At 38.7% G+C, this 14822-nt stretch overlaps 1 protein-coding gene across 8 annotated transcripts in view; it reads left to right on the top strand.

Moving 5' to 3' along the window:
• CDC14B (cell division cycle 14B) overlaps positions 1 to 14822 on the top strand; it is a 49249-nt gene that overhangs the window by 23792 nt on the left and 10635 nt on the right. For 5 of the 8 annotated variants that reach the window (XM_042788098.1, XM_042788097.1, XM_042788092.1 and 2 more), the window contains exons 6-12: positions 4166 to 4232; positions 5645 to 5707; positions 6626 to 6713; positions 7057 to 7287; positions 9159 to 9297; positions 9425 to 9578; positions 10325 to 10425. In XM_042788098.1, coding sequence (XP_042644032.1) covers positions 4166 to 4232; positions 5645 to 5707; positions 6626 to 6713; positions 7057 to 7287; positions 9159 to 9297; positions 9425 to 9578; positions 10325 to 10425 — 843 coding nt within the window. Of the gene's footprint in view, positions 1 to 4165; positions 4233 to 5644; positions 5708 to 6625; positions 6714 to 7056; positions 7288 to 9158; positions 9298 to 9424; positions 9579 to 10324; positions 10426 to 12950; positions 13095 to 14822 lie in introns of all 8 variants that reach the window. The other 3 variants (XM_042788095.1, XM_042788093.1, XM_042788094.1) reach the window with 1 other exon arrangement.

The raw sequence follows: 14822 nt of genomic DNA, 5'->3' as shown, positions 1-14822 counted from the left end.
TCACTGGGGGTGGGGGAGGATGAGTGAGTGGCTGTGTGGTGTTTCACTGACAGCCAGGTTTAAACCATGACACTCAGTCACACTCAGAGATTAAAAATGGTTCCCGATGTTCAGAAGGAACCTCCTGTGTTTCAGTTTGTGCCCATTTTCTCTGGTCTTGTCACTGAGCACCACTGAAAAGGGCCTGGCCCTGTCTTTGTACTTGCCCTTCAGGTATTTCTATACAGTGATAAGGTCTCCCCTGAGCCTTCTCTTCTCCAAGCTGAACAGTCCCAGCTCTCTCAGCCTTTCCTTCTATATGAGATGCTCTAGTCACTTAATCGTCTTTGTGGCTCTTTGCTGGACTCTCTCCAGTATGTCCACACCTCTCTTGCACTGAGGAGCCCAGAACTGGGCACAGCACTCTGGGTGTGGGCTCACTAGTGGTGAGGAGGGGGGAAGGATCACCTCCCTTGACCTGGTGGCAATACGTTGTCTAATGGGGTCCAGGACACCATTAGCCTTCTTTGGCACATAGCTGACTCATGTTCAGCCTGGTGTCAACCAGGACTCCCAGGTCCTGTTCTGCAAAGCTATTTTCCAGTTGGGCAGCCCCTGGCCTGTACTAGTGCCTGGGGTTGTTCCTCCCCAGGTGCAGGACTTCACACTTTTCCTTGATGAACTTCATGAAGCTTACATCAGCCCATTTCTCCAGCCTGTCAAGGTTCCTTTGGATGGCAGCATGACACTTTGGTGTATCAGCCACTCCTCCCAGTTTTGTCATCATCAAGCTTGTTGAGGGAACTCTCTGCCCCTTCATCGAGATCATTAATGAAGATGTTGAACAGATTCAAACACTGTATTTACCCCTGGAGTATACTGCTAGTTCCTGGCCTCCAACTAGACTTTGTGCCACTGACCACCACCCTTTGGGCCCAGCCATTCAGCCAGTTTTCAATCCGCCTGTCTGCTTGACCAGCCCACACATCACTAGCTTGTCTGTGAGGATCTTACAGAGGCAATGTTGCCGGTCTTACTGAAGTTCAGGTAGACAATATACACTCTTCTGCCCTAATCTACCAGGCCAATCATTTCATTGTAGAAGTTTATCATATTGGCTTGAGCATGACTTTGCCCTGGTGAATCCATGCTGACTACTACTTACGATTTTCTCATCCTTTATATGCCTGGAAATGCTTTCCAGGATTAGCTGCTCAGTCACCTCTCTGGGGATTGAGATGATGCTGACTGACCTGTAGTTCCCTAGGGATTCCTTCCTGAAGTTGAGGGTGATACTTACTTTCTGTCTTCACGCATGTCTCCTAGTTGCCATGATCTATCGGAGATTACTGAGGGTGGCCTTGTAATGACATTAAACGGCTCCCTCAGCACTCATGAGTGCATCTCATCAGGGCCTACAGATCTACGTATGTCCTGTTTGCAGAAGTATTCCCTGACCTGATTCTCTCCCACTAAGAGTACATCTTCCTTACTCCAGCCTTTCCTCCTGGCTTCTGAGATCTGGGATTCCTGAAGGCTGGTCTTCCTAGTAAAGACTGAGGCAAAGAAGCTATTCAGTACCTCAGCCTTTTCCAAGCCCTGTGTAACCAGGTTCACTGTCTCATTGAGCAATGGGCTCACATCTGCCCTAGTCTTCCTTTTGTTGCCGGTGTACATACAGAAGCCTTTCATGTTTTCTTTGACATCCCTGTCCAGATTCAATTCCATTTTAACTTCCCTAATTTCATCCCTGGATCCTCAGACAATGTCTCTATATTCCTCCCAGATTACCTGTCCTTGCTTCCACCCTGTGTATGCTTCCTTTTTGTGTTTGAATTTAGTCAGAAGTTCCTTGTTCATCCACACAGTCCTCCTGGAATTTTTGCCTGCTTCATATTCATTGGGATAAACTGGTCTTGAGCTCGAAATGGGTGATCCTTGAATATTAACCAGCTTCCTTGGGCCCCTCTTCCCTCCAAGGTGTTATCCAGTGAGAGTCTTCCAAGCAGATTTTTGAAGAGGCTGAAGTCTCTTCTCCTGAAGTCCAGGGTTGTTAGCTTGCTTTTCACCCTCCTCCCTGTCCTCAGGATCCTGAACTCACCATCTCATAGTCACTGCATCAGACTCTGCATCTGTAATTTCCTTCTGCTGAATTTTTCTCGCTGATTCACCTTTCACACTGATTCATTATGGAGGAAAAGGATACAAACAAATTGTAGAGGCAGCCATCCAGTTTCTTCAGAAGTTCTTCCTCCTCTCAACTGAAATTTGAACATGATACATTTTTTACTTTTTTGAAACATTAATGATTCTCTGCTGGTGAGGGCTGCATGAACTCAGAAGAAAGTGTTCTGCTGACATAATATTCTTTGATGTAGATTTAATTTAAATTTATTTTTTGACTTGACTGTAGTATTCCTTTAGGATGCTTATTTTTTGGTGCTTATGGAATCTGATAATGGTCACATACTAAGAACATGCCATTATTGGGTCCACAGAGTTTTTAAAATTGTAGTTGAAAGGATGTCGTGGTTTGAGCCTGGTTGGCAGCCTAACACCACGCAACCACTCTCTCACCCTTCTGGCAATAAGAAGGGTCAGAGAGCCAGGCTTGGGGTTCGAGATAGGACCGGGATGGGGAAAAATCACCCTTTATGGGCAAAAGGCAGACTCGTTAGGGGAAGAAAAAAAGAACATACATTTATTACAGACACTAACACATAACAGAGTAGGACAGTGAGAAGCATTGCCACATCTTGAGAACACCTTCCCCCCACCCTTCCCTTCATCCCGGGCTCAGCTCTGCTCCTGATATCTCTACCTCCTCCCCCAGTGGCGCAGGGGCAGGGAATGGGGGGTGCAGTCAGCGCTGCCACTTCTTCCACCTTCGATGGGGGGAGCTTCTGGAAGTTGTTCCCCCTGCTCCATCGTGGTCCCCCTCTCACAGGAGACAGTCCTCCACAAACTTTCTCCAACATGGGTCCTTCCCAGGGGCCGCAGCGTTTCCTTATGCTGCTCCGGCGTGGGTCACCAACTTTCTCCAACTGGATTCCCTCCCACGGCTGCAGCCCTTCCCGAGCTGATCCAGCGTGGGACAGCCCCGCATGCTGCAATCCTCCCCATGCTGAACTACAACAGCAGGGGCTGCCTTTTCCTACAAGACCCCGGCCTTCCTCAGGCACAGAGACCTTGATCAACCATGTGAAACACAGGCCATAAATCAATGTCTGCTCCACCGTAGATCTCCATGGGTGGCAGGGGGGGCCGCCCTGCCGTCTCACCACAGGATACAGGGGGGTGTCTGCTCCGGCACACCTCCCCCCTCCTTTCTTCTCCCGTTCCTCCACTGACCTTGGTGTTCATGCAGCTGCAGCAACTCCTCCTCACAAGTCCCACTGCCCGTCACCACGTCCCTTCTTAAATACGTTATCGCAGAGGCGCAGCTGATTGGCTCAGTTTTGGTGCAGAGGTGGAGCTGACTTGGAGCTGGGGGAGCTTTGAGAAGCTTCTCACAGGGGGCCGCCCCGATAGCCCCCTCCTCTGCCACCAAAAATCTCCACCACTCGCTCAACCCAAGACAAAGGAGTTTTAATGAAAACCAGTTTCTCCTCATGTTTAAGCATAAAGAACTTTATGTATCTTAAGGGAAGTCTCTTAATATATCTACACAAATGTGTATCTTGTCAGTTTTAGTAAGATGCTGTTCATGTATACATAGAATGCATATGTGCAGCATAATTTTTAAAGAGTTTGAAAAAAAATTTGCGGTTTTGTACTTTTTTGAAAGTGTACTTCAGATGAAAATGTTCTAAGAGTGTATGTTAGAATATAATACAAATTTAGGCATTAGCTTTTGCCACAAGGAGCTTGTGTTGTCTGTTCTTTGTTGACGTGAACACTGAAAAATGCCAGTTCCAATGTTCATGTCAGAAATTGAACATCAGCTTTACCAGAACTATAACTGGAGTAATTTTGCTCTTGGATCATCTGTTAACTTACTTTATATTTTGTTAATATTGTAAAATGCAAGGTGGGGGAAATGAAGTAATTGTTTGACATAATCATTTCATTATAATATTAATTATCTTGAAGCAATCTTTAAATACGTGTTAGAGAAATACTTTCAGTTGCGTTTACTTTGATTAAAATGGAATAATTTTACCATTTTGGTCATCATATTTTACAGGGATGCTTCCTTTGGTACTTGCAGTTTTCATCTGACATTGCTGGACTGTTTTCATGCAATAAACAAGGTCAGTAAAACAGTATTTTTCATATTGCAAAAGGTTAGCTAAATATTACCCATCAGATAAAGATTTAGGAAGCTAGGATCCAGTTAGAGCTGTGCAGTATCAGTTTTTCTGATTGTTGCCTAGCTTATTACGTATAGTATGCATTGTAACAAAACTTATACATATACTGGATACCTTATATAGTCAACTAGTAAAGATTATAAAGAGGGAATTTCGAGTTTTATTTATGTAGTCTTTCAGGACAGTAATTCACACCTCTAATCCCTCAGGGTTGTGTGGTAGGTTTATTATATGCCCCCCTGATGTTACATTTTAGGCTGAAAATATCCTTTGAAAGTGGTTTTGAATTGCTTAGTGATAGTTTTTAGGCATTTGCAGCATGTGTTAATGACTTCGAGTTTTGCTTCACTCATACAAATAGAACAGGAGGCAGATGCACTTTTTTAACTACAGACTATCATAATCTAGTGTTTTACAGCAGTACAGTGGTGAAGTAAAATGGTGCTGAAGGACAGGGGAATTTCTATGCGTTCTTTTTGGTCTGTGTGAGTAGTGAAACGGGGAATTCTGCAGCTCTTCACCCTACTACTGTCTTTTGTATTACAAGTATCTCTTCCAAATACTGATGTTTTTACTGATTAAGGCAGCTTCTTGCTTATTTGTGATTTTCAGGTTTTTTTGGATATTTTGACGTTGACTGCTTGTATGTCAGGGGTTGTGAATTGCTATTCTTCTTAGAAGAGTAAGGAAATTTACTGAAGATTAGGCAGTGAAAGAGGCGATTAGAATGTAATATTTTAAATATCTGGAGATATGGGATTATCCGTGTTTGTGCTTCCTGATTTAACAAGTGGGTAAACTGCCAGTTACCCAGATTTTTTACATTTTTTATACAGTATTAAATATAATTGTGGATAATTACAGTACATCAGAGACCACAGTAGTATCTGCTTAGGACTGTGTTTCTGCAAACAATTTAAAATCAGTGAAGATACTAGCATCGTAATGAGAGCAGATTGCATTCATGCTCAAAAATATCTGCGATCCTTGAATGTAAACTTTAGAATGTACTCATAATTTCAGTAGATCATTTTTGCCAGTTAATTTTCTCCTTTTTATTTTGTACACCTGGCAGTAATAAAAAGACTGAATGTTTCTGTAGTCTGGAATTTTGTAGTGATTCAATGAAAACAGAAAAGAGAGGATTTTCTTGTCTAACTTAGTTTATATTAAAATTTACAAACCTTATTTGAACCAAGTCTGAGTTGATCTGTATTTTTGTCAAATATATGAAGAAATCTCTCTGAAAGAGTAGAACAGGTATTAAGGGGCTTCCAGTAACCTAGAAGAGTAATAAACTGTCCTCATTGAAAAGGTGTTGTCTTTGTTAAAAGCTGTATTCTGAATTTTAGGCTTTGCAGTATGGTTTCCTGGATTTCGATACATTTGATGTAAATGAATATGAGCATTATGAAGTAAGTGTTCAGTATCAGTCTGATTTGTTTGCTGTTACTAATGCTAAGATGATTGTTTATAATATGTGCTATTTTTTTTCTAGTATTAGGTTGCATTTCTGTTTTCTCTCTTTAAACTTTAGTTGTTAAAGAAAGATGTGTGGTCAGAGAGAAAATATTAAAATTCAGATTTAAGTACAGTCAGCCTCAAACACGGGGGGAAAGCAGAAACCAAAATGGAAATTAATGCTTTTTTCTATTATTGTTAAAGCCCTGGAAGGTGATCGGGGAGTGGGAATTTGGCCACCTTTTAGAGGTCATGCATATTCTTGAGCAGTCTTGATGAAAAACTCAAGGGCATACAAGTCCAAGTGTAACTGTATCCCATAGAGCAATTAAAGTATGTGTCTGTGAACACATGGAAAAGATACAGTAACACTCTTTGAGGTAAAGAAGGAAACAGGTCTGGGAAACTCCAAGCCTATAAAATTCACTTTGGGGCATGGGAAATTAATATGACAAAGAAGGACTGCAACTCTTCACTATATGCAGTCTCCAAAATGCAAAGCTGCCAATTATCTGTAAAGAGAAAATTAAGTGTTCTTAGAATTGAAAAAATAATTATTTAAATTGTGAACAGAGATAAGGCCGAGGTCGTAATTTAGAAACCTATAAAAAATTCAAAATTGGAAGTTACCCTTTATCTGAAGGGCATCAGTTGTGTTGTTCTAAAACTCTAATTTAGAAAGAGGAGAACACAGGCAAGAAAAGTGATGTTGAGAGCACCTGGCATCCTCCGATGGAACAGAAAGCAGGAGACTAACATGTACAATTTTTGCCAAAGGAAGTTTTCACTTCTATCTAGCATGTATTTTGAAACAATAAGGAAAAGCCTGAAACTACAGGGATAATGATAAACCAAGCATTTTCTCTTGACAGAGAGCAGAAAATGGAGATTTTAACTGGATAATACCAAACAAATTCATTGCCTTCAGTGGACCTCACTCAAGAAGTAAAATTGAAAATGGTATGCCTAAAAAAGGAGGTGGGGGATACAAGCCCACTGCTTTCTTAGTTGATTGTTATCAGTAAGAACAAGCTTTAAAAATTGTTCCTCAAACAGTGTGTTTTTTCCTTGGCTCTTTTTCTTTTATAAGAACCCTGGCAGTAAAATTTTAATGCTTGGTTCAATTGTATCTGACCTAGGTGATTATGTTAAAATTCCATTTTCGGTTAGTCTATTTCTTTATGTTGAACATGAGTTCTATTTTGAAAGTGTTTTCATCTCTTGTTTTTGTGTTTTTGTTTATTTCTGCAGTTTGAGCCTTACTCTCTTCCTTTTTTTTTTTTTTCCTTCTTTTTTCAAATAGGCTATCCCCATCATGCTCCAGAGGCTTATTTCCCATACTTCAGGAAACATAAAGTCACCACTATAATACGCCTCAACAAAAAACTGTATGATGCCAAACGTTTTACAGATGCTGGATTTGAGCATTTTGACCTCTTCTTTGCTGATGGAAGCACACCTAGTGATACAATAGTTAAAACATTTATAAATATTTGTGAAAATGCTGAAGGTGTAATAGCTGTTCATTGCAAAGGTATAGTGTAAAAACAATTTATATTTTTATATTTACCTTTTTAAATATTTGTGAAATATTTGTGAAATTGCTGAAGGAATTATAGCTGTTCATTGCAAAGGTGTAGTGTAAAAACAATTTATATTACAAGTGATGCTTATAGTTACAGTTCCTGAGGTATTTTGCACTTTAATTCTATTATATCTAGTTATGAACATCTCTGCCAAACTGGAACTTTTCCATACAAATTCTTTCAGTGCTTCTGTTCTGCACTTCATCTTCTAGTTTTTTCAAGTTCCAGAAAAATCTTCCCAGCTGTTTCCAGGAATGAGGCTGGGGAAAGTGAGCTTGCCAATATTAACAGCTCTTTCTGCTAGAAAGTGTTAGCATTTTCAAAGGATGATTTTGAGCAGGAATTTGAAGTCCTGGCAAGGTTTATAAGTCTTTATGAAAATACACTATTAAATATACCAAGTTACAGACTTCTGAAAATACCAGTGCAGCTTTTTGAGGAGATTCCTCATAAAGTATGAGTGTTCTTCCAGAACCACAGAAATCTTTATTCCTCAGAAACCCTCTACACTAGCTACATTGGGCATGCTGTGAGTATCTGTCTCTCCAGAGTTAGACTGCCAATGAAAAGATACACAGAGCATGCCCAGTGCAGCTAGTGTAAATACACAGCTTTCTGTGGTTCTTGAGGAACCATCTTTAATAGTCTGTCAGACATTTGTTCTCCACAACTTTGCATCACTAGCACACCTGATAATGCTGTGATTGAAGTGTCCTTTTCTTAACCCATTTGCCTGGGACCTGCAAAAACTGAATTTTTGTTCCTGGATCTGCCATCCATTTACTGCATGTTTAACGGGTTCATACTGTGAAGTGGGGTAATTGGTAAAAACAGCATCTTGACTGTTGGAAAGCCGGTGCTTATTCTGACTCTCCACTGAGGTGATAAATTCTGGCGTATTGCTTAATTGATTATGCCTGAATATTTGAGTATCGATGGTACAAGTGCTTTGTTTTCATTCAAATTAAGACGTTCTTTGATATTTATCATACTAATGGTGTCTAGACTAACTTATGTTCCTCATCCTGCTCTTACTCTTGAGAAAAATGAGAATGCTGTAGCTTGTTGTTAAAGCTGGGCGAGGCATGGAAAGGTCTGTGTGATTGTCTTAGCTATTAGGCTACACTGAAGATTTTATACTGGTGTTATCAGTCAGTTGTTAAATGAGAGGATAATGTGTGGTTTGACATTTATAGCAAGTGATAGAGGAGAGATGCCACTTAGCTAGAGCTGTCCTCTTTTCCTTCTCATGTTTCCCAAGGTAAACAGAACTGTTTTGAGGGACGTTGCAAAGAAAGTTCCTCATTCTGGAGTACTTTTTGCCTGTGTTTTGCCTCTAGTACCCAGATTTTCTTATTGCAAAATTTGTGTTTTCTTTGGGAACAAAAGTAAGAGATTAATTAGAGGAGGGTTTGGAAGAGCAACTGGTTTCAGTGCAGTGTATGATCAATTTGCAAGAAGGTGCTTTGAGAATTTTGGAAAAAAGCCAGTTGGTTTATCCCATCCATAAAAACATTCTCATACATATATACATATTCACAGATAGATAGGTAAACAAATATAGGCTTACAGATGTTTGTAAAGTTACTGCCTTTGGAAGGTTACCTTACTCAAAAAACATGTGAACAATGTGTTAGTAACCTTGTATATGGGAAAAAAAAAATCGAAAGGTAAGTTTCACTTACCAAGTTTGATTGGTAACAGGTTTGTTTAATAAATTAGGCAAGTAACTATTTGTTCAAGTAACAATGTCTTTAGCTACAGCAGACTCAAGATGAAGATGAGTGTATAAAAGAAGCCATTCTTTTATCTTACACAGCTGGTCTTGGACGAACTGGTACACTCATTGCATGTTATATTATGAAACATTATCGGATGACAGCTGCTGAAACTATTGCCTGGATTAGGATAAATAGACCTGGTTCAGTGATTGGACCACAACAGCACTTTCTGATGGAGTAAGTAGATTGACTATAAATGATTTCAAAAATAGATGTAGATGTCTTTTTCTTTTATTGTACACTGAATAATTTTTGTTGTTAATTTGTTGTGTTTTGGGATTTATTTTTTTTCATGTTATGATAGCAAACAGGCAGAACTTTGGACAGAAGGAGATATTTTCCGTGCAAAGTTGAAAGGAAACCATAAAATTGCTGTAACAAGAATTCTTTCAGGAGTAGATGATATTTCAATCAATGACACGAGGAACAGGAGAACCATCCGAAGGGACGCTGAACTGGTAACCATCTTACTCTTGTAAAAGTTGTAACTGCTGTTGAGAATCTTTCAGATTCTTGAACAAACCTGTGAGTACACTAAAAATATATTAGATTCTGTTTGCCCTTTTGTATCAAAGGATATGGGGGGGAAATATGGACAGGAAGTATGAAAAATGGAGTGCAGTACACAGGTGAAGTAGGAGCATCCTTATCATACTTCAATCTTTAGTAATTAGGTAAATATTAGAACAAAAAAGTACTCACAATTTGCAATCAAAACCACTGTGATTTTGTTTTGGATTGTCTATTACTTCATTGTGTTGTTTAAATGGAAAAAATGAAAGGGGTTTTGATATTTTTAGTTTCTAGGTAATTGCAACTTCTATAATACCTTTTGATGCTGCCTTTTGAAAAAACGGTACTGCTGTTTTAAAAAGGCAAGTGAAGGAGGGAAATGCTGTAATTGAGTGAAGATTGTACTGTACCTAAGCAAAGATTTGATAATGCTTCCACTGTTTCAAAGGTAGACAACATTCTGATGCATGTAATTCATTACACCACATAATAATTTACAGCTTTAAAAGCAGCAAGCAGGAAACTGGAAAGAACAGTTGTATTTGTGCAAGTGAATTTCCTTTAATTTTATGCTGGCAAACTTTCCTGTTAGTATAATTCTAACTTTAAGGTTTAAGATAAGGTTAATTCTTAAATGTCTGAGTGTCTGTATTTTAATCTTGGTTTATCCCTTCCCCCTCCACTTATTCAGTACAGTGATGAAGATGAAACAAACTGTGTGACACAAGGTGATAAGCTTCGTGCTCTGAAAAGTAGAAGGCAGGCAAAAGCTCCAACTGCATCTCCGCTAACGTGAGTCAGTTTCTGAATGTATAAATGCTAGAAATACTTTTATCCTCTTCTTCATGCATCTGTTGCTTTGCCCCCAAAAGTTTGTTGCCAATGCTGCTTTTACTCATTTAAAACAAGCATGAGATTCACTGTTTCTCTGAAAGCTTGGTGAGCACTAAGGAGGCAGGAGAACTTGGTTAAAGAACTGCATTACTTAATTTCTAGTTTTCATCATTGTTTTTGATTCCAGTAGTCTATGCTTTACAAGCTTCCATAGTATTTCTGAATGCTTTACTTTTAGTTGAATCACAAACATTCTCTTGTCTTTCCTGTGGTAGTACAGAAATGGAAGAATGTGACTCTGTGGTGGTGTTTGCTTGGCTGAAATAAGGTACGCGCTGTGTTTTTGAGGTAAAGTCAGCTACCTAAGAAGAACAGTTGAAGGAAGGATCTTTAGCTTCCTTTCATTTCCTCTTCCTTGGAGAGGAACTTTGCCTAAATCCTGTGGACTTTGGGATAATGACTGGTAGATCTGAAAGGCAGAGAGTAGCACTATTTCAGTAAATAAATTCAAGAGTGCATTACTGTCAGGGAACCTGGTATGCTAGTCTCTTTATTTTAGACAAGTACTGAAACACCACCTGTAAAAGAAAGCTTGTGGTCACCTTTGCATCTGTTGTAGCTTCTAGCAACTGTAGGTAGAAGAACTTTCTGTCTGCCCTTAAATAAACGACAAGAGAATGCAAGACTTGCAAGATGTATCTGGATCTCCTTTGATTGCTAGGAAAAGAATGGTGACCCCTGGCTGTCAGATTTTTGCAAATAACACAGCACCAGAGTCACAAGCCAAAGGCCATTTAGCTTTTGTTACACTGTCTTTCTGTAGAGGATAATGCTACTAGCTGCTGGGTTTTTTTGTTTTGGTTTTTTACTTTTTTTTTTTTTTTTTTTTTTAAGACCAAACACTCACCAGACTTTTAGAAGAGGTGAGATGTATGTAGGAAGAATATGCTGCAGGTAAAGGAATATGTCTTTGGAAACCTTCACACATTACTATGTGTGAATTCTGCTTTTGTTTTAAAAGATTCTCTTTTGTTTGTGCTCATCACTTACACAGGCAATCATATAAGAAACAACAGATGCAGAAGAAAGCCCATACCCAACTGACAAAAAAACCTCAAAACACATCACCTCAGTAACCACAGTAAAAAACAGCTACCTTGCACATTAATTTGTAAATCACATAGTGCCTTAGTTTCCACTTCACAGTAATTTTTCATAAAAGGGACTTTAAGTCATGTAATAAAGGTTGTGAAAGATCTCATTTATTCTGTGTTCCATAGAATGAATATAGACTATATAATCTATTCAGAGCCCTTGTCTTAATATGCAGAAAGCTTATCAACTACTAAAATATTATTCCATTCATGAAGCATTCTGCAACATGAGTGTTCTAATTAAAACTTGTTAGCTTGTACTTCTGTAGAATTAAAATAATTGATCTATAGCTAGTTGGTTTTCATAGTGTACACTGTGGTACAGGGAGTCAGAATTTCCCTCCTCCTGTTCCCCCGAGTTATTTGTATGGTTGGAGGCTTGTACTGAAATAATTTGATGGAAAATGAATGTATAACTTCTTACATTCTTTGTGTTACTATTATTAAACCAAAATATCACTAGAAATATTTAGCTGCCCTACATGAGTCAGAAGTCTTCCCTAATAGAAGAGGTGTCAGTCTTTTTCCCTTTTAGTTCAGACTGTTAAAAATAATTAATCTTGCAGTGAAAATTACTAATTTTATCTAAGCAAGCAAAAAGAAGCTTCTAAATCCTCTATGTAGTTTTATTTCAAAGGAAAAAAAGGCAAAGTAAGAGCACCAGGAGCTGGGACAGTTATAGTCTTTGAGAGCTAGAGGCATCGCTTACATTTAACTTGCAAGGGATTTGTGTATAATGTTTGTTAACGTTTATTGGAGTCGGTTGTATAAACTCTGTATGCTTTGATGAATGGATGTGTTGTATACGTTCTAATTAGCAACATTCTGCACCTTTAGCAAAGGATTATGAATTAATTTTTCCTACTCTGAACACAGGAAGATAATACACCCCATCATCCGGGTATTTACATAAACTGTTCCTACAAACTGATCTGGCTTTCATCTAATGTTTTAGTATTAAAACATACGACTGTGAAGTAGGGGGTATGAATATAGGCTCATCAAACTGCATAAGAGATGGCAGCAAGTGGTCAGAGATGTACTGCTCCACCGTGCAGTTATTTTCAAAAGAGTGATACAGACTTTCTTTGAAATAGATAACTTTAATGAGGATTTCAGAAAATTTGCTTTGATTCCAGCAACATGTGGATACTTCATTTGGCAGTTTATGGTTGTGGGATTGTTACAGTCCTAGAAAGTAGGAAAATGCTTGGCAAAGGTTATAGAGCAATATGCTTTTGAAGAACTTGAAACAAGCTAAAATGCACCAATAGCTTTTGCTTTTGAATTTTTGTTCATCTTTTCCTCCCCCTCCAACCCCTTTTTTAGATGGCTCCTAGCTATGCTGGTATCTACACTGTGTAGCATTGTCATCTGGTGGATTGTATGTGGCTCCCTTCTGCCCAGCCTGCTATTCTGTCTAGATGGTTTAAGAACATAGTAACCATCAGGACCCCCTGAGAGAGCCACTGTGTAAGTGTCCCATTCCATTTCTCTACAATAGCTCACACTTTCTGTCTAGTATGTCTCATAAATGCATGTTTTCATGTCATGTTTCTTACTGGCTTTGTTGCAAGAGTGAATTTCACTGCTCTGGCTTTGTTGTATTTTTGTATATATTATTTGGAATAACTGAGTGATTTTTTTTTAATGTCTGGCTTGCAATGCAAAAAAGTGAAGAGCTTCTATAATTAGGATAATTTATAATTTTAAAGCCTTTCTTCTCTGCATGCTCCTGCAAATAAGCAGAACTATATTTGTAAAAGTGAAAAAGTACTGCTTTAAAATATGATCCTATCCTTTGCGTATTGCAAATGAAGATGTGAGCTCCAGTTTTACTTTGAAATTCATGAACGTGCAAAGGCACTTAATTTCCCAAAGGATGGTTTTACTTGCATCAAATGCCAGGAATTAGAATTTGTTAGAAAAGTCAGTAGGCCTTTGTCTTTACTAAGAGATTATAATTTTATATGCCATAAAAGACAGTAAAATGGGATTTCTTTTCCTTTTTAACATAATGGAAGATGAGGCAGGATGCAGTACTAGGTCAAGGCTCACTTATTTACCCAGCCAATCTGGTTTCATCTTCTTTTGTCCTCAGTTATCTTTTATAGAGCTTTATGAGACCCTTTCTTTCTGTTACTTGGATTCAGGAGCCAAGTAAAGCATTAAAAAGGTACTAATTCCTTGAGTACTGCTTTCACTCCTTCACTCTGCTTTTGTCAGAGTGGCTGTAGTGTTTGCTCTGCCTCACTCCCACTTAAAAGGTGCAACATTTTCATCAAAGAACAGCTTCCATCTTTTGGCCAAACAAACTTCAGCAGCATGCAGAACTGGCAAGAAATACAAACAGGAACTTTTTTGCTCACTACTGTGTCTCCCTGGAGCCGCTCCACCACTACCACCCTCAAAGTAAGATGGTTTCTTTGGGTGAATGCTTGAAACTTTGCTGGTATCAGAGAAAAGTAGGTCAGAAAAAGTGTTTTACACCAGAGCAGTAAGTGAGAAAAGGCATTCTCTCCTAGCAGAGCATTACAGTTTGAGAGTTTCTGTCCTTCTTACCTTTGGACTGGCAACTTTTTGTCTACACTTCTAAAAAGCATGGGACTTTTCCTGCTAAAGTAAATGACCTAATAACTAAAGAATGAGGGGGACCTGTAGGCAATGTAGTTATCTTGTTAGCCTTAGCTGAAGTCAACTTCATCTATTCTTTTGGAAAAAGGAAAAAACAAAACAAAACAAAAAAACAAAACTAACAAACTAAGGATCACTTCAGCTTTTTTTTTTTTTCCCATTGGCATCTAACTTTGTCAAAGAACATACTTAAATGAGAGGCTTGTTTTAAAATTTTTACACTGATTGCAGCAGTATTTCTTGTCTCAGTGTTTTCCAGAAGTCAGATTTCAGATTTACAAACAGACTAAAAAGCTAAATTTAAAACATGGGTTAAAATTTTGAAACAATCTGTCCTTTGTTTTCCTGTACTTCAAGATCAATTTCACTTAACTATCATCCTTTCTTTCTCTTACCGTTTCTGTGTTCTGTCAAAAAACTCCCTTGTTAGAGGGAAAGAGAAAAGACTGATGTTGGTAAATCCATGACGATGCAAGCAATCAGGTTACTGGCACTGCTGCCCCATATCCAGGATTGACAATCATACAATGTTGGTTTATGTCTAGGAAGAGAAAACGCTTAAACTTT

Source organism: Tyto alba, unplaced genomic scaffold, assembly GCF_018691265.1.
Source record: "Tyto alba isolate M040663 unplaced genomic scaffold, T.alba_DEE_v4.0 Super-Scaffold_13, whole genome shotgun sequence".
NCBI lineage: Eukaryota > Metazoa > Chordata > Aves > Strigiformes > Tytonidae > Tyto > Tyto alba.
Note: the sequence above shows the minus strand (reverse complement) of the source record. Positions and strands in the feature narration are given on the sequence as shown.